Consider the following 19,003-nt stretch of genomic DNA (forward strand, 5'->3'; position numbering starts at 1 on the left):
AGCAAATATGCATAATAGTAGTAGAACAGAGATGGAAACCAGGACACCAGGTGACTCCTTCTATATTCTGCACCATCAAGAAACAATTTGGTGGATTTGGGGATCATGTATCCAATGTTAACAATCTGCCATTAATACTAAGATGCTTGTACTGATGAAGTAAACCCCTAAAGTATAACAGAACCCAGGGTAATTTGAGGGCATTAATGTGTTAATCAATAAAATGTAATATTTGAAAAATGCCCGCCTTCATTTGCAAGAGAAAGAGGGGACAAGAGGGGAAAGTGTGTCCTACCTATGGAAAACATCACAAAATTGAATTTCAGCAATTTCCTTCTGAGTTTCAGACTATGCTGCTATTGAACATATTTGGAAATTGCAATAGATTTAGATAAATATGTACCTATTAAATAAGTTAAATCATACAGGGAACCCTTGATATATTCTACTGCTTGTAATTAACTCCCACCTTTGTGATTACTCTCTTTTAGGGTGGGAAAATTCCAGTAAGGTGGACAGCACCAGAAGCTATTGCCTACCGCAAATTCACATCCGCTAGTGATGTATGGAGTTATGGTATTGTTATGTGGGAAGTAATGTCATTTGGAGAAAGACCCTATTGGGATATGTCCAATCAAGATGTAAGTTTATGAAGCCTCCTGCACAACACAGTAAAATTTTCCTTGGATTTCTCTAGCAGTGGAAGAACATGGTTGTTAAACACACTGTTGTTATTAAATGTTGAAGACAGAAATAATGCACCTGTGTTGCTATGAGGAAATTTATAGCAGATACTTGTATAATACGTTTGGGTTTTTTCCCCCTCCCCAGTACATTAGATGTATTTCTGCCTGGTCTAAGGGCAAACGTCTTATACAGGAAGAAGAGTTTGGATCCATTTAGTCCAGCAACATGTCCAAACGCTTTCACATTAAGTAGGATTTTTGCATATAGGGTACAAAAATCCTTCTCTATTATGGGTCCCCAGTGCCTGCTTTGCAGGCACTTCTTCTGAATGCAGAAGTTATTTTTAGTTATAGATGTAATGGCTCTAGAGAGAATGGTGGAAGTATGAGGGCTTTCCCCATTTCCCCCTAACTAAAGCACAAACCTATCTGAAACTTCTTTTTTTTCTACCATAGTCCATGATGTCACCTCCATCTTGCTTCCCAGTGATGAATGAGACAGGCTTAAGTCATCCTTAGCCACACTCTGTGAAAGCATTCCCCCCCCCGGCCTTTATTTTAATACATCCAAGTGCACCCTCAAGGTTTGTGAACTCTGTTAGGCTTTTTCACCCATATGGAATGAATCTGGGCCTTCTGTATGCACAGCATACAGATGTGCTCTACCATTGACCTATGCCTCCTCTGGTTTATAATAATTTCCTGTCAAGAATTAACTGAGTTTACCGTCAAGGAAGAGAGTGTGTGGCAACTGTGCAATCAATGAGCCTGTTCTGTTTAGGATTGAACAGCTCAGTTTCGCCTTAATGGCTGTGTAGCAGAAGAAAAGGTAGCCCCATTTCCAGTTGCAAAGAAGACTGGAGTGAAGATGAATGTTCGTCTGCAATTTAGCAACCACCATACATTATACTATACAGTAACTGTATACAGTATTGTACAAATGCAGCCCCTGCTTAAAAAGCACCCCTGTCTGTAATAACTAAACCACAGTGATCTCCCTCTGAGCATGGTGAGGATATCTGCTTTACATACTAGTGACTTTCAGACATAACTTGTTGGCTCCAGCCTCAGTGCATGCTGAGCTACAGAGACCCACTTGGCAATGCTAACTGGGAGATACAAACCCTGGGCTGTTGCTGCTGCTGCTTTCCCCTTGAACCTTTCCTGTAAGAAAGAGTGTCAGAGATTAAAGAAACGGAGAAGTGGAGAGGAACTGGAAAGACAAGCCAGCCAGTGTGTGGTAATTGGACACTAGGAGCCTGGTAGGCTTTTGAAATATTTCAGAGACTTTATGAGCTAGGCGTTGAGCCTTGATGAAGTTCTGTGCTACAGCATGATAGGCAGAAATAGTGAGTGTAGCGACTGCTAACAGGGAAGGGACTGCCTTTATCTCGAAGCAAGATAAGTCAAATTAACCTCTGAATACCCTTTTTTTCTCCAGAGCCAGCACTGTTTTGTTGCTCCTTGTGTGCAGAGGGCAAGCTATTTCCTTTACTCCTGATTGCATGCTATTAGTGTGCTGAAATGATTCAACTTAAAAAGGGCTCCATTTTTGAGGGTGAAGAAGGTAGGAGTGCAAAGGGTAGGAACGCTGAATTGGAATTCCAGCTGGTTTAATCTAGTTTTGAGTTCACAAAATTGAAAATATTCTGTAGCCCATATTTCAATCCAGATAAGCAAACAATAGAAATCCTTACTAAAGCTTTATTAGAGAGAGAGAGCTGTAGGAGGACCTTGGGATGTATGCCAATCCAGATCTCTAATGTTGCTCTTTGCATTGTGATTGGACTTCCTGTTGGTGCCAGTGCAAGTTTCCCTACTACAGCAAGTAAGTGTCATAAGTGTAGCTGGTTATGATCAGGATCCTGGCAGTTACAGAGGATTTAAATTTTATGTGTCACAGTCCAAATTCAGATGATTCATCCCATGTGATGGTTGCTACCAACACAACCAGCAATGTGATCAGAGTTCCATCTCATTGCCTTTATTGTGTAAGCCAGAAAGAAGCATGTTTATAAAACATGTCAAATTTGATTCACATATGAAATTCACTAACATTTCCGTGGTAAGTTTGCATGTGTGTATATCATGCAGTCCATTAAGATACTACCTATTTTGTTTTCTTCCTTTGCCTGGGGATTCAGCTTTGGTAGCTTCTCGGTCATAGCCCTTATTTCAAACATGGAGGAAACAAATCTACCTTTGATAAATAGTAAATTCTGAGAAAGATGGAGAACACAACTGAATATTAAATCCTGGAACTTTCAGGGTTTTTTTTTATGTTCCTGATTGTGGAAAAATATAAAGAAAAAACAAAAACGGTGACAAAGTGAATAAATATGGAAGGTTATTCATATGTAGCAATGGTTTAAGAGACTTACATTCTGATTAAACTGTAAATTTAACTGCAATGATTTTCTGAATTACATTTTGCTCTAATACATTGACACACACACACATATATATATTTATAGGTAATTAACGCAATTGAGCAAGACTACCGGCTCCCTCCACCCATGGACTGCCCAGCTGCTCTACATCAACTTATGTTAGATTGCTGGCAGAAAGACCGCAACACCAGGCCACGCTTTGCTGAAATAGTTAACACTTTAGATAAAATGATCCGAAATCCAGCAAGCCTCAAAACTGTGGCTACCATCACCGCTGTGTAAGTTTCCACATGTGTTACTATGTTTTAACTGGGGCCTAAAACATGGTATTGAGATTTACGAATAAAGCTACAGCTAGTTAAAGGATACTTAGAGGATCAGTTATCACTCTTTAATTAATCAATTAAATTTAAATAAATGTGCATAGTATCAAACCTCCTTATAAGTTCCTTTCTGAAAAAGGAGCATTAGATAATTTATAGTTTTAATTAATGAAAGTTTCTAATTGTTGTTACAAGAAATGACCAGGATTTCTTTTTCAGCTGCTATTACAATAACATGAAAGAACATTAAAATCCCCAAACTATCAATAACTCTGCATTTACTTCAGTTCCACTGATTAAAATTTACTCTTGCTTATTCCAGTTTGCCTAATCAATTAAAGCTTTAGAAGACCATGATTATGATTATAAGCCAAGAGCAAAACAGAGCAGACAAACCTGAATTATGTGCGAGTCAGTATTCAATGAATTTGGTCTTATTTCCACTCAGGGCTTGCTGATTCTTTAGCTCTTTCTGCCCTTCTCTTGCATTTCCTACAGGGGAAAAAAGGGGGCAAGAGAGCCCAATACTTGCCCATGATCCAGGTCACAGGAAGAATTATATTCATGATGCTATATGACAAAACCAGAAGCATCCAGGGATCCATTTTTAGCAAATTATATCCTCTTCTTCCCTCACCTCACTGCTTGAGTAATAGAAATGGTTGGGAATTCCTATCTCTGCCATTCCTGCTGCAGGTTGTACAAACGTCCAGGATTCTGTGCAGTATGGAAAATTCAACCTTTGATGCCAAACAGCTCCATATATGCAGGAGTCTCTGAGTCCTCTGGACTGATTGCAGATACTGTAATGTGATACACTTTGAGCACTTCCTATCATTTCAACTCCCAATTAAGTAATTCTGGATGTATATATGCATGCATGGGGAGGTTACGTTAATATGTGCATCAGTCAGTCTATCTGTAGTGCTGATATAATCCCCGCATGTTCTCACTGCTACCATTTCTGCTTCCCAATCCCTCAAAACCCATTCCATATAAGCTTTAAGGAGCAAAAATTCACTGATGCACCCTGACTTGCCGTAAGTCCTCATCCCCACTCTATACCGAAAGGAAACAAAACTCACTGCTTGCAACTTTCCCGGTCATCCAAATCCATTTTTTAAAATTCAAACTATGTGCATTTGTCTGCTCATATACAAGGAAGGAAAGAAGAAGAGATGCAAAACCATCAAGCCATATTTCTACTTGAAAAAAATTCCATTTGTTAGGGAGGCTGAAACCTAGGAATTAGGAGGTAGAATGAGCTAAATTCCATGAAGATGGCAAAGCAGACACCAGATTTGCTCCACTTTCAAATGGACTGTAGCAGAGGACCAAGCAAATTAGTGGAAAGAGACTAAAAGGAATTTAACAATTCAACTTTTACTGTCTATTTCTCTGTTCTAAATTCAATCCCATAATTTTCCCTCTGACCCATTGCTTGTCTTCTGTTCTAGGCCTTCTCAGCCACTGTTGGATCGCTCCATCCCAGATTTCACTGCCTTTACCTCAGTAGAAGATTGGCTGAGTGCCATCAAAATGAACCAGTACAGAGACAGTTTTCTAACTGCTGGCTTCACATCCCTTCAGTTAGTTGCACAAATGACATCGGAGTAAGTGGCACCTTCTTATTTCTCTATTTGCTTCAGTGATGGAAGAAGATGAGATCCAGCTTTTCTTTTCATGCTTCAAGTAATCAACAGACTAACTTTGGATCAGAGACAGGATTTTGGCATCAGGAACATGCTAACCTTCTGAAAACAGGCAGAAATATATTGTTTATTATTGTTTTGGTTGGCCTATGAAAATTAACTGATTTATGCTTATCTCTTAAATGAATTTTATTACCATTTTGGTTTGTTTTTGTTTAGATGGTTTTATTTAAACTGTTTAATGGATGTTTTATTTATTATTAACTGCTTTTGGAATTAATACAAAAAATCACCGATGAGAAATACATATAAAAGTCAGGAAAGCAGATCATTCATAACTTGCAAGGCAACATGCCTCCATCCAAAAGCACTTCCCCACTCTTCCTTTGCTTCTCTTTGCAGGCCTATGTGCCGCCATAATCCTTTTGTGCTCTGGAAATTCCCACAGGTTCCTTGCATCCACCATACTGTATATCCATCAGTTTCATGCATCTTCACAATCTCTTCAGTCAGCACCTTACAGTTTTTAGTGTTCACTCACAAGCTGCCAGCTTCCAAGTAGATCTTTGCGAAATTTGAGCCCATAAACTGGGGAGTGTCTCACATTGTTCTTTTCATTCAGAGAATACAACAACTCTAACATTTAATATAGAGGATTCATGTAGTGACCAGTTAATTTAGCTCAGAAATTCTTCTCCTTGCTTACATTATCCTCTCTTATAACAACAGAGTAGCTTATCATCTCAAGATACCTGGGAAGTTAGCATCTTCAAGGAAAGGAAAACAAACTCCCTGATCCTTTACTTAAACTTCTATTTGTTATGGGTTTGAGAAAAAAAATATTCTTTTGAATCATGCACATGTACATTCATTCAACATCTTTTATCAGTGCTGATTGCTCATCTTGGGTTACCAGCTTCACCTTCTGCAACTACATTTTGAATTTGCCAGCTCATGTATCTTGTCCATATAAGCAGAGGAGACAAAGGCCTCTGCTCCACAAGTATGATCCTGTCTCTTATCTTTTGCAGAGATCTCCTAAGAATAGGGGTGACTTTAGCCGGACACCAGAAGAAGATCCTGAGCAGTGTCCAGTCTATGAGAGTACAGATGAGCCAGTCACCAACTGCGATGGCATGATGCTTCGTGTCTTCTTACAACAATGGGAAAAAAGAGGGGAGGACAGAGGAGGGTTGGATGTGGGAGGGGAGGGGAGGCTGACAAGGCAGTGTGATGTCTGTAGAGATTGGATAATTGTCTGAGAACTCGTATGCGCTGCAGACAAAGAATATATGGAACTTGTTTCTAAGTGGCAAATTATGTTTCTCACACCAACAGAAGCACATTTACTGATGCCATGGGAAACAGCATATAAATAAGTATAAATATGTAAAAATCATATATTTAAAAAAAGTGAAGAAAACCAATGTGTGTTGGGAAGAAAAAAGACTTCAATCCCACCACCAGTGAGCAGTAGTCAAGAGGCCAGTGGAGAAGAAAGAGGCAACCCAGAGCAACAAACTTCAGCAGTCAGATTCCCTTCCTTCTCTTCTTTAGTTCTCCTTCCAGAGTCACTCTTATCCACCCATTTCCCTCTTTGGCTCATAAACTATGGAGAATGTTCTTCAACAGTCCCTACAGTTAAATAAGAACATCAAGGCATTGTGTCATCAGTTACAAAGGACTTCACTGACCACTGCATGGGGGATCCAGACCAATCCAGTTAATGTCTTCATATTGAAGAAGAGTTGTACCTTCAATAGAAAACCCTGTTTTTTCTTTTGCTTGCATTTTTTTGCAAAAAGGAAAAAAAAAATCCTCATGGGAAAAAAAGGAAAAAAAAAAGATGTTCCCGCAAGTATGTGCGTGTGCGTCTGTATGTCAGCTTAACTGTGGAGTCACTCACAGCTTGTCCTTAACAGAAGAAAAAACAATCAAGTTGGACTGACGGCTGAGAATTCTATCACTTTCACGGAACTGGGGATCCATTGGGAGGCAGAAGTGATGTGCTTTGCTTTCTGTCTAGTTCAACTGTGCATGGAATGTGTGTTTTGGGAAATGAAAAGAGAAAAAGAAAGCAAATGAATTTCTAAGGAGAAAGGAAGCAGAAGAGTGCACTGTGCAACAAGGTTTTCATGTAGAACAGTTATGGGATGTTCAACTGCAAAGGCAACTGGATAGCAGAATGCTTAGTCCTCCAGTGACCAGTAAAGGATGGCTTGGAGATCTTTAGTTCCATTATTTGGACCTCAGGATTTTGATATATATTGATTTTGGTTTCATGGCATCAGAGGTAGGTTCCTGTATCACTTCTGTCCTCCTGCCCACCCTTTTCTTACTAGTCTTTCCTCACTGTTTCTTTAACATTTTAACTTGTATTCAGCTCTTCTTTTTTCTAAATTTTATTTTATTGTTAATTAAGCTACTAGTGCCATTCTTTATTTAAAATACATAACTTAAAACAGATTTTCTCTGCTTATCTCAGAGTGCTTTATGAAATAAAAATAGTATTCTTCTTCTGCCAACCCACATAATGGAGTATGTGGACAGTTTATGCAAAGCAATTATCTTTCAGGTAGGCTTTTTCCTAGGCTGGATATATTATCATTTAATCTTGCCACTATCTAAGGAACATAAGTAATTGTTGGCATCAATAGGTTACTTATCCATTTTTCCAAGGACAACCTGCATTCTGGCTTTCAGAATCAGAAACTATCTATTAGATCATCTCAGAGGGCCAATGCCAAATAAGACACTGATAAGAGGGTTGATAGTGTGGGTAGTAGGGCCCACTGCCTATATTAGGGCTCCCCCGCCCCCCTGTAAAAGAGATCAAGAATATTTGTACCTGGCTTTCTTGCCACAAATAATGCAGAAGCAAAGCTATGGAATTAAGCTGGGGAACTATCCCCATACCTCACATGCTTGTTACATATATATGTCTTAACACTTAAGTGTAGGATGTGGGAGGAGTCTGTGGTGCAAGGGCTTGTTTCTTAAATAGAGTTATGTGAGAAGATATGTTGTTGCCTCCAAGCAGATTATTTCCACAATATTTTGCTTCTCTGTTACGTTAGAGCATTGCACAGACTTTTTTGGGGGGGGGGGAGGCATCCAACCTTTCTTCCTAGGGTAGCCACTGCTGTTGCAACCACTCCATCCTCATTGTGGAAACTAAAAATATTATTTACTTCAAAGTTGAGTAATGCTATGACAGTGATCCTAATATGATCTGTTCTGGTCCTTCATCATTAGGCCATTCATCACCCTTCCTCAAAGTGATCAGGGACCAGAACAAAGAGTGGCAGGACATTAGATGGAACAGATCTTGTGCCCAGTAACACCTATTTTAGGGATAAGGAGATTTAGCATTTACCAAAACTCAGCAGTGGGCTGATCGTTGTATCTGAGGTTGGAAGAGATTGACTAATGAAATATGAACCTACTACTATTCCAAATAGGATGAGTCAGACAGTTTGGTCTATCTAAAATCTATCTGCTTTTATTATTACTTTGAGATTTTGGATAATACAGTCATATGAAGCTATGTGCTCTGCAGCTATAAAATGGTAACCAGTCAGAATTAATTTGAGTTATTCCATGGAAAGCTAATGATGATCCTTTATGGTATGGAGTTGGAACAGGGGTTAAATTATGCATTATTTTATCTATATACAGCATCATGCAATTGAACTTGTGACTGTTATTCTAGGGCCTCCTACAGATTAGATCAATTCTTCTTTCCTCCGCCAGTTGCTTTATTTCTGAATCATGTCTTTTCCCACAGGAAGTAAACAAAAACAATTAGCATTGGCACACCAATAAAGGATTTTATTTTATTTTATTTTATTTTATTTTACATTCCATACTGAGGGAATTTTTAAAAATGATCCACCTGGGGAAAGAAAGGTTTTACCCTTTCCCACTCACAGAAGATGGATCGCATCCAATTTGAACCATCCTCTCCAGTTACTGTAGATCAGAGATGGGCAAACTTTTGGGGGCCAGAACTATATTCTCAGAAGTAAACAGTGCCAAAATGGCAGGACAAAAATAAGGGATAATAATCACTATTATCATCATGGTTGCTATTGTGGTTAGCATGATTATTATCTTTACAGTTAATTTTACAATACTGCTAATATTATAGTTATCATCTTTCAACAATATTGTCATAATTCATACTACCAAGATTTCATTGTTAATGCTGTCATGTTGCCAGGGTTATTTACCTGCATCTTGAAGAAAAATGTCCTGCAATATTTTCTACCAGTTGTCATTCAATGTCATGAAAGAGAACCTCTTTCTAATTTTTTAAACCAGAGAAAGAACACATGGTATTGAAATTCTCATGAGTGGAATGTGATTGTCCTTGCACTTACTTTGCTGCGAGGTGGCCAGAGGTATTTATGTACATCCTGTCTTTCATTGTACTGTACAATCATCCATGGTCTGCAGTTTCCCTGGCTTCCTGCATTTTAATTAAATCTCAAGAAAACTCCTGTGAAGCTTTTTACACATCAGGAAGTATGAGCAACCAGCGAGGCTTCAGAATGCAATAAAGATAGGTAACAGAAAATAATAACATGGCTACTGCTAATTATTATGTAGCATCAAGACAAACCAAAAATGCCATCAAAACAAACTTGAGAGACCAATAGAGGCGAATAAATTTGAGATAGCCTCTTTCTCACAGTAAATCTGAACATTAAAAGGCAGATTTCAGCACAGCATCATCAACACTTTTTAAATTATTGGCATCATGTGCCTCTATGTCTCTATCCCTATGACTTGTTGAAAGGCTGCAGGAAATAAGAAGCAGAAAAGGCTTGTATAAAGAATTTGTTACAGGTTTCATTTAAACTATTCTGGGAACTTCTATTACATGTTTAATGTTGCCACAAACCAGCTGTTGAAGGTAATGTAAATTGGGCAGCAACTTAGGAGGGTTCTCTGGAGGCTCAACAAAAGCCTGTGGGAGGCCACATATAGTTCATAGATTACAGTTGCCTTTCCCTGCTTCAGAGTAAGCCACATTCACTAGATCAGCTGTGTATCTGATAAGTCATGTAATGTTTAGCTCTAAGTGAACCAAGACTGTGATGCTCTGAAAATGTGACATACAGGAGCAATATTGTGTCTGCAGAAAACAAAAGCGATTCGGAGGGGCCACCTTATTTGCGGCAAATTACCTAATGCTTTTTTTTTTTTTTTTTGCTTTTTATGTCACTAGCATTTTATTGTGCCTGAAAACGTCCCTGCCACCCAGATTAGAAATAAATGCTAACAAGATGCAAAATAAAAGGAATATGTTTTATTTTGCATAGCCTCCCCAGATTATGCAGAGAAAGAGAGAGAGAAAGTCCCTTGTTTAACAACACGAGAGAGCCCTGTCCGATAACTAGTCATGAATCCCTTGGAGTAACGTGTGCAAAAATCAGTATTCAGCTATGTTGTCAAACCAAATGCAACATGCATGGAAAAGATGTATTCTGAATATTAATCTTATATACAGGTCCATTGAAATTCACACAAGGTGGGCTGAAGGAGCTTTTGTGCTCCTGTTTTATGACTTTGCTTTTATTACAATAAATTCAAAAAATATGAAAAGCATGACTATGATGGCTGAATTTATAAACATAACATTTTACCTGCCTGACTACTCAGTTAATGGAATGGATGACATTTTTCCATGGCTCTGAAGCCTTATTTCGTCACATTTGTGAAATTTATTAGCCTTTCATAGAAATAACGGAGCAATTACCTTATTACCTATCTGGTAGTAACAGGAAAATGCCCATTTTGGCCTCTAGCTCATGGTAAGCTAGTCATATACACCTGCCACCATAGGCAGGAGTCAGCATTCTCCATCCTTTGGGAAACATAATTTCCTCACAACATCCTAATTTGGAAACAAGGAAAATTCAATATGTAATAGTAATCGCTAAGAGATTTGATTTTTAAAGAAAGCTATTTCACAAAAACATAGATAGAAGGGGCATTTAGGCTAGTGTTTCTCAGCTTCAGCATTGGTAAGAGGTGTGGACTTCAACTCACAGAATTCCCCGGCCAGTACTGGTTTAGGGAATGTCAAGCCCAACCCTTACTAAATGCAGGCACCCATACAAAAGTATCTCTAATAGATGGCTGCCTAGCCTCCACTTGACACATGCAATGAAGGGGAGCCCAACAACTGGTTCCACTGTCCAACTGCTCTTACTCTGAAGAAGTTTTTTTCTGAAGTTCAACTGGAACCTGCCTTCCTATAATTCAAATCCATTATGTCCTGCACTCTGAAACAAAGAACAGGGCTTGACTTTCTATATGCAACTTTCCAGCTATTTGATAAATGATATCATATCCTACCTCTTCCCTTAAGGCTAAACATCTGCAGTTCCTTCAATTCCTTTCATAGGACTTGATTTCTATTGAATTGCATCCTTGTTGCGCTTTTCAGAGCCGGTTCCAGTTTCTCCGAACTGAACACAGTGCTGAAGGTGTAGTATAGCCGGTGCAGAATAAAGTGGAACTTTTATATTTTCCTGGATTTTTCTTGAGGGGATGGGGAGGAATTATACTTCTCTTGAAGTATAATTAAATACTTAAAATACACTTGCCTCTATTTCAGGCAATCACATTCTTGAATCATATCGCTTGCAATCCACTACCATTGCAAGATATTTTTATACAAGAACTATTTTCACAAGAACTATCTTTTTCACACGTACAATGACTAAGCCCTTCCTAACACTATGCATTTTATTTCTGGGTCCTAAATTAAAAATAAATATTTGGCTTTCTTTGTTATTTTCAGCATATTTCTCTATCATGATCATTTCGCAATTTTAATGCATGTCTTCTAAGATACTACCTATCCTAGCCAATTTTGTATCATTTGCAAATTTGATAAACATTTCCTCTACTTCTTCATCCAAATTATTAATAAAAATGTGGAAGAGCATAGAACCCAGGACTGAATCTTGTGGCACCCCAGTCAATAGCACACTCCAATTTGATAAGGATCCATTGATAAATATACTTTTCAGTTGGCTATTGTAGCCATGTAATTGTCACACCATCTAACCCGCATTGAACTATCTTGTTAATCAGAATGTCATGGGATACTTTACCAAATGTTTTGCCAAAATAAAAAGATACCATGTTTCCAGCACGTCCACAACTTAGGAAGGAAGTTACCCAGTTAAGAAATGAAATAAACTTAATCTGACAAGACTAATTCTTAACAATAATTCTTGCTGAATTCTAATGATTATATTATTTTCAAGATCATTTTTTTTTTTTTTTTGATCTGCTGTAGAATTTTCCCAAATATGTTTATCACAGTGTCAGGACTAATTCCCTGAATCCTCATTTCCCTCATTCTTAAAGATAAGGACGGTTACCTTCCTCTTCAGGATTTCTCAAAGTGTGAAAAGTTTGAACCAGACCATGAGCCAATTTCTTCAGTAGCCTAAGATGTGATTCACTTGACTCTGAAGATTTAAATTTATTCAGAGTAAATATTTCTCTGATCATGAATCTATCAGTCTCAGTCTTCAATCCTGCTCTTTTAGTTACTTAGTGGAACACATGCCCTCTTTAGGAGAAAACTGAAAAAGATGAGAACAGGTAGTCCCCAGATTAAGAACGCCCGGTTTACAGATGACCCATCATTAAGAACAAAGCCTCTTGTAGGAAAATTTGAGTTAAATACACAATGATTAAATACACATGGTTCGAGTTAATTACACAATACTACTTATACAGCATTAAACAATAATACTGTTCTGGCTTACATACAAATTTGATTTAGGGACAGGCCTTGGGAATGGAACTTCTTCTTAAACTGGGGACTACCTTCAACTCTTGATTTTTTTGTTATCTCTGTTCTGCCATTAGACAGCTGATGTATTTACCCTTTTCTATTAATTTTGAACATACCTAAAGAAGTTCTTTTTATACTTACTAATGCTAACATGTTCTCACTGTCACACTTTGCATATATATTCAGTTTCATATTACTACACTGCATTGCATTTATTCATGTTGTGTATGTAGTGATACTTCCCTTCTGATGCATCTTCCAGTGGACCATTGGGGGGAAAATAAACCTTACAATATTAACTTTCTTGTTCCCATTTGGACTAGAAAGGAAACCTGGCAGTAGTGTTGCTGGTTTCACCTAGTGAAAAGAAAAGCCAATTGTTTCACTGATCCATCAGTGAATCTATTTTAAAAGTTCAGCATTTCATGGTTCACTAGTGGTGGAAAAAAGTGCAGTTGTTTAGTGTCTTCTCTGACCAGCTATTGCTTGCCCTAACCTGAGATTTACCTTGGAAAGCACAGTGGAATTCAGGCTTTACATACTAATGCTCTTCTCTTCAGATGCAGACATCCCAAAAATGCCCATGCAGGGCAGCAACCATTGACCAAAGGGGGGCATGTATGCCAGCAGCTCCTAAAGCCATTATTAGTAGGAGTGCAGAGGTTGCTTAGATTGGATTAAAATGCAGCAAAGAAACAGCATGCTGGGCTCATGTTGGTGCAAGTCAAAAAACACCATTTGGGAAATAGAGCAGGAAAACATGATTGCAAGCTTCATCTGTGCCAAGATAGGGACATACCAAGTCTGCTCATGCTGTCTCATCGTGGCTCCTAAAACGTTTCCCATCTGTGGCTACCAGGTCATGTGGAAGAGGCCATAATCCAGCAAATCTATAGGATATTTGCTTGGGAATGGCTGGTCTATGCCTGGAGTCATCTATAAATACTTTGTCACTTTCAGGACTACTGAACTAGAAAGAACTAAAAATATGGTCTATATACAGTAGGTTTTGCCTATGTTTAATTTAAACATAGGCAAATTAAGGGGAAGAAAAGAAACATAGGTTTCATTTGTCTTGCACTTATTCCAGGGATTAGCAATGTTCTACTTGTGGTTTCCATGAGATCTCCAAATGGCATCCCTGGGATCCCAAGAATAAAAATATTTTGTAACAAATGGCTGAAATTTCAGAAGGTCACCAAGTCTCTTGAAATTAAGATATTATTGTTCTGATCCTAAATCTAACAATATTTTGGGTATGAATACCAAATTTATGAAATTTGAGATAGAAAAAGTGGATTCTAATGAGATTTCAGCATTTTTTTTTTTAAATGTGTGCCATATAGTCATGCAAAACAATTGTGATAGCATACAATGCTCGAAAGTTGCTAAGTGCTGATTTATTTCCATTAAACCAATTACTTAATTTGGGTCTTCCTTGGTTTTTCACATTTAAAGACTTTCTTATCTGCCATATTGCTCACTATTCCATGTAAATTCGATATGTATGAGTGTTTGTGTGCACACATATATATGTATATGTCTCTGTGTGTGTGTGTGTGTGTGTGTGTGTGTGTATAATACTGTGAAGACTACTTCTTTCTGTGCCCCACTTTTCCTATGAGGAAGAGGCAGGCCCAAATGCCTACTGAGATGAATGACCAATGCCCCCTCCACATGGTCCAGTGCTTCAAGCTGCAGAATAATCAATAGCTACACTATACAGGTTTCTCTGTGCCTGGCCATTCCCTATTGATCCATAATTTATGTTCTACTCTTCAGTTTACCTGAGTTGTGTACTTATTTGTATGCTTGCTCAAAATCAACATTGTGCTTTGTTCTGAGTAAAGTGGGATTTACTTCTCTGCACCAGAAGTATGTGAGGAATGTGGAGTATTGTCAGCCTCAAAGATAGGCCTGGTCAAGAAACAGACAACTCAGGGTTTCCTGGAATGCTGCTTTATTGTTGTAGGGTCTGGTAAAGAGAATCTTGAAAGTCTGTCCAAAACCTCCACTGCCCCCTTTTAAGGACAACAAGGTCAAGGCAGGGCTGTTCTGAGTCTCCTTCTCACACTTTCTGCTTTCCTGGGACTGAGTAACCACTTCTTTTTCCCCACCTCTTTCTCAAGGCTAGAGCTACAAATGTAGAAGTTGAACTTCAAGAAACAAAGTGTTCATGTAGTCTCAAACCTGTCAACTGAGCAGCTTTTAGGCTGCAAAACTTACTCTACATGCCATGATGCTAATGTGAATTAACCCTAAGACTTTCACAATTTTAATGAGAGCCTTTGAAGGGCCTGTCACCTGATAAGAGTAAACTTGGATATGAGTCATTACTCAGATTTTGTGCCACAAACAGTGGTTTGGTAAGATTTCAGTGTGGAAACATTGTCTGGCAAGTAGAAGAGGATGGGTGCTGGCATCTTTGGACACCAACGTATCACTTGTGGGCATCAGTGTGCCTAATGACAGCTGATATTCACCCCTCTCTTTGCTTCACTTTTTAATTTTTTTGGCATTGTTTTACTTTATGAAAAATAAATGGGAATCTGACATGCCACAAAGTAAAACAGTAGGCTCAAACATAGTACTTTGGGTGGCTGCAGATTTGAGCTTTCTTGAAAGTGTATCCATCTGCTCAGAAAAAAAAAAAAGAAAAGACAAAGACAAAGACAGACAAAGACAAAGACAAGATGATACAGACCATCCTGGGAAACTTCAAGGGTGGCAGAAGCAACCACATGAGATTGCCTTCTGATAAATTAGTGTTTGTGATTGGTTGCAGCCATCCAATTTGTGAATCCTTATAACATGCTCTTAAATGTGCCATCTTACCCAAAAAGTTACAAATCTCTGGTTTAGATTAAACATTTTCTACATTTGAAAAGAATTCAAATTTTACAATAGACAATAGTTAAAACTGACTTTTAACATCTGGGTACTAATGCTTTGAGTGCCAGTTTGGTGTAGTAGTTAAGGTATCAGCCTAGAAACCGGGAGACTATGAGTTTTAGTCCTGAGTGATCTTTGGCCAGTCACTGTCTCTCAGCCCTAGGAAGAAGGTAATGACAAACCACTTCTGAAATCTTGCCAAGAAAACTACAGGGACTTGTCCAAGCAGTTGTCAGGAGTCAACACTGACTTGAAGGCACAAAAACTAATGCCTTGTGGGGAGGGGGGATGAAAAATAATTACTAAATTAACCATTTTCTTTGCTACACCTGCTAATTTGTAGCAAGACGAATAGATGAGTGAAGCAGACAAATGAGCTGTCTTCTTTTTTCTAGTTTTCCTCCCAACCTCGGTATCCATGGTTAGTCCACTGGGCTGACCTCAGTTCTGTTATGACAATAAGAAGATATCAGTAACCCTGATTGTTATTTGACTAGCTGGGACCAGGAAATGATAATTGCTATTTTGAGAATGGAACTTGTCCTGTCTATTTTAAATTTCTGGAGTCTATTCTAAATCTGAAAATAATGTGGTATAGTGGTTAGACTGCTGGATTGGGAGGCCTAGGTTCAGTTCCACATACAACCATACGTATAGTTCAATAAGTTACTTTGGACCAGTCACTTTCTCTTGGTCATGTGCACTGCCTTATGCCCTTTATCAGTCAGGGTTGCTAATTGTCTTCCTAAGTGCTATGCTTATATGGGTGATTTCTGCACAATTTTAGAAACCAATGAACAAGCATTGTTGGAGTTGGTAGAACCATGTCATTCAGGCCTAATTTTGGTGCTGTGGCTTTCATGCTGGGGAAAAGACAAGGCTGATTCTTTTAGATCTTTCATCTTCTGATTCCCATCTACTCTTTTTCATCAAATTAATTGGAAGTAGTAGAAAGCTAAATCAATACTAAGTTATGGTAATGAACTATATGAGGATCAATCAACAAAATATCAATTCAGATAACCCAGAGGTAGTGTGTTGTTGAAACAGCTGGGGGATGTGTCTTTATTCAATTTTGTTGCTAAAGCCACAGGTTGTTTCTGTGGCATGAAATGCTTTTACTATCTTAGAGTGGTTTACAAGTTACAATCCTGCCATAACAGAGATTGTCGGGCCTCAGTTATCCATGATATAATATACTTGGTGCTAGGCTATTTTAATGCACTATACATGAGGATACCTCTGAGACTTTTTCAAAACTATTTCAGAATGAAACTATGTTGAGTAACTGATATTGAACTTTAGGATCATATTTTGATCATGCTTTGCCCAATGCACTGGCTCATAGTTTGTTTCCAGGATCAGTAAAAAGTGTTGACTTTGACCTTTTGAATCTTAAAGGAAGGGAAGGCTAGTTTGAACTTTATCATACATTAAGCTGTCCAATGGAGGGCCTCCTAGAGTGCTCCTTGCCATTACTGGCGGGTGGAGACTAAAGACTGAGCATTTTTAGAGATAATGCCTGAGTTACAGTTTCATCTAATGCCTAGTATTTAGCATTAGAGAAAGCCTTTTTAAAAAATTTCTCAAGGAAATAATTGTTATGATGCTGCCTCTTCTAAGGTTTGTTAGTCTGTTTTCAGCTTCATTTTTTAAATTGCTTTGCTGTTCTTGCAAATTCTACTAGGAGTGTGACTAAAAAGCAATGTAAAATATGTTTTAAAATAAGCAAACCAGTGTTTCTACTACAAGACATCCCTTCTTTAAATGAATTGACTGTATGGTATCATTATGAAGGTTGGACTAAGAACAAATTTGGTCTATTGATATCTGAGTACATGTTATAGGAAGACAACGTTTCTGAGAAAATGTGACTTAGAAGTCAAACTCAACTCATTCATAAATGCCGCTATAGTATTTGTTTATTTTATTTTGATCATGGACCAGCATAGAACTAATAACAGTCACTCTAAAATAGTAGTAAAATTTTTAAAAAATCATATTGATAGAATAAAATAAGGTAAAAATATTTTTTTAAGATAAAATTACAAAGTGCAGTGGTTAAAACCCGGGAAAGACTGATAAAATTACAATCAATTTTACAATCAATAGTCTGAATACTATAGATAACTAAAATAGATAACTGTAAAAGGACATAAGAAGTACTAGGATTTGTAAAACACTATGAGGATGTCAAGCTATGCTAACTTATATTTAGTCTAATACTTGTTGAAGCCCTATTAGGTTGCTGTAGTTTTCATGGAATCGTACATGCTAGGATTATTACTGTGAAAAAAGCCATGTCTTCTGTGTATGTCCATATTTCATTTTAAAGCCCAAATTCTCATGCGATGTTCTGGGAAAAGTGAAATGCTAATAGTGACATTCTTGCTATGTACTTATTGTTTCTTGTTTTGTTTTTAATGTCTGGAAAGAAGATACTTTAACATAGCATCACAGATGTACAGTACTGCTATTGGTCTGTGATCTACCCGTAATTATCTAGCCCAACATCCATTCTCCAAGGTACTTGAGAATATAGTTTCTGAAGCCCAGTAAGATTTGTTTATAGCAGTCTGATTGTATTCTTAAGTTAATAATATTTAGTGCTATTAATACTGAAAACCATGCAAATATAATTGTTTTATATTTTGAGATTTCATAATTAGCAAGACGTGACATTGGCATGGCCATTTTTTTCTGCTGTTTATCAGTTTATCTATTTGTAAAGCTCACTTTTTTCTGTATTCCTTTTGACTAAATCTGCCTTATTTTCTCTCATATCTTTAAATCTATGAAACATGTCTTAATTGTATTTCTGCGGCAATGGCCTATTTCCATCTATTCCATCTCCTCTTCTACCCCCACCCACTTAAACCTTGTCCTTCCCTCCTCCTGTGCAGAAGATATGCTGTGAGAATGCTGACAGGCTGTAACACCAGGTAATTTATCTCAGAAAATGACAGCTGTGGCAAAAGAGAAGCAAAAAGAAGGGCAAGGAGGTTGGGAGAGGTGGCCACAAGGGGCTTACGCTGCCAAGATGGGGGCAGAAGGAAGGTCATGGGTGGAACCTTTGCTGGCAGGGGGACTCTGAGTGGCTAGGCAAAGTGCTAAAATGCCCCTTGCAGATACGGACAGATGGTGCAGTGTTTGTTAAATGGCTGTTTACAATTCCACTGAGTGCCGCAAACCTATAAGCACAGCTCAGACATAGGTGAAAGCAGACCTGACAGGC

At 38.1% G+C, this 19,003-nt stretch overlaps 1 protein-coding gene across 9 annotated transcripts in view; it reads left to right on the top strand.

The window, feature by feature from the left end:
• Nucleotides 1–19,003, top strand: part of EPHB1 (EPH receptor B1) — a 387,938-nt gene that overhangs the window by 352,707 nt on the left and 16,228 nt on the right. For 7 of the 9 annotated variants that reach the window (XM_088132648.1, XM_088132652.1, XM_088132650.1 and 4 more), the window contains 3 exons: nt 492–641; nt 3,161–3,354; nt 4,857–5,012. In XM_088132648.1, coding sequence (XP_087988774.1) covers nt 492–641; nt 3,161–3,354; nt 4,857–5,012 — 500 coding nt within the window. Of the gene's footprint in view, nt 1–491; nt 642–3,160; nt 3,355–4,856; nt 5,013–6,082; nt 7,345–19,003 lie in introns of all 9 variants that reach the window. The other 2 variants (XM_088132653.1, XM_088132654.1) reach the window with 1 other exon arrangement.

Source organism: Python bivittatus, unplaced genomic scaffold, assembly GCF_059951505.1.
Source record: "Python bivittatus isolate LINGU-HERP-01145 unplaced genomic scaffold, Pbiv_v1 ctg000980_np1212, whole genome shotgun sequence".
NCBI classification, from domain to species: domain Eukaryota; kingdom Metazoa; phylum Chordata; class Lepidosauria; order Squamata; family Pythonidae; genus Python; species Python bivittatus.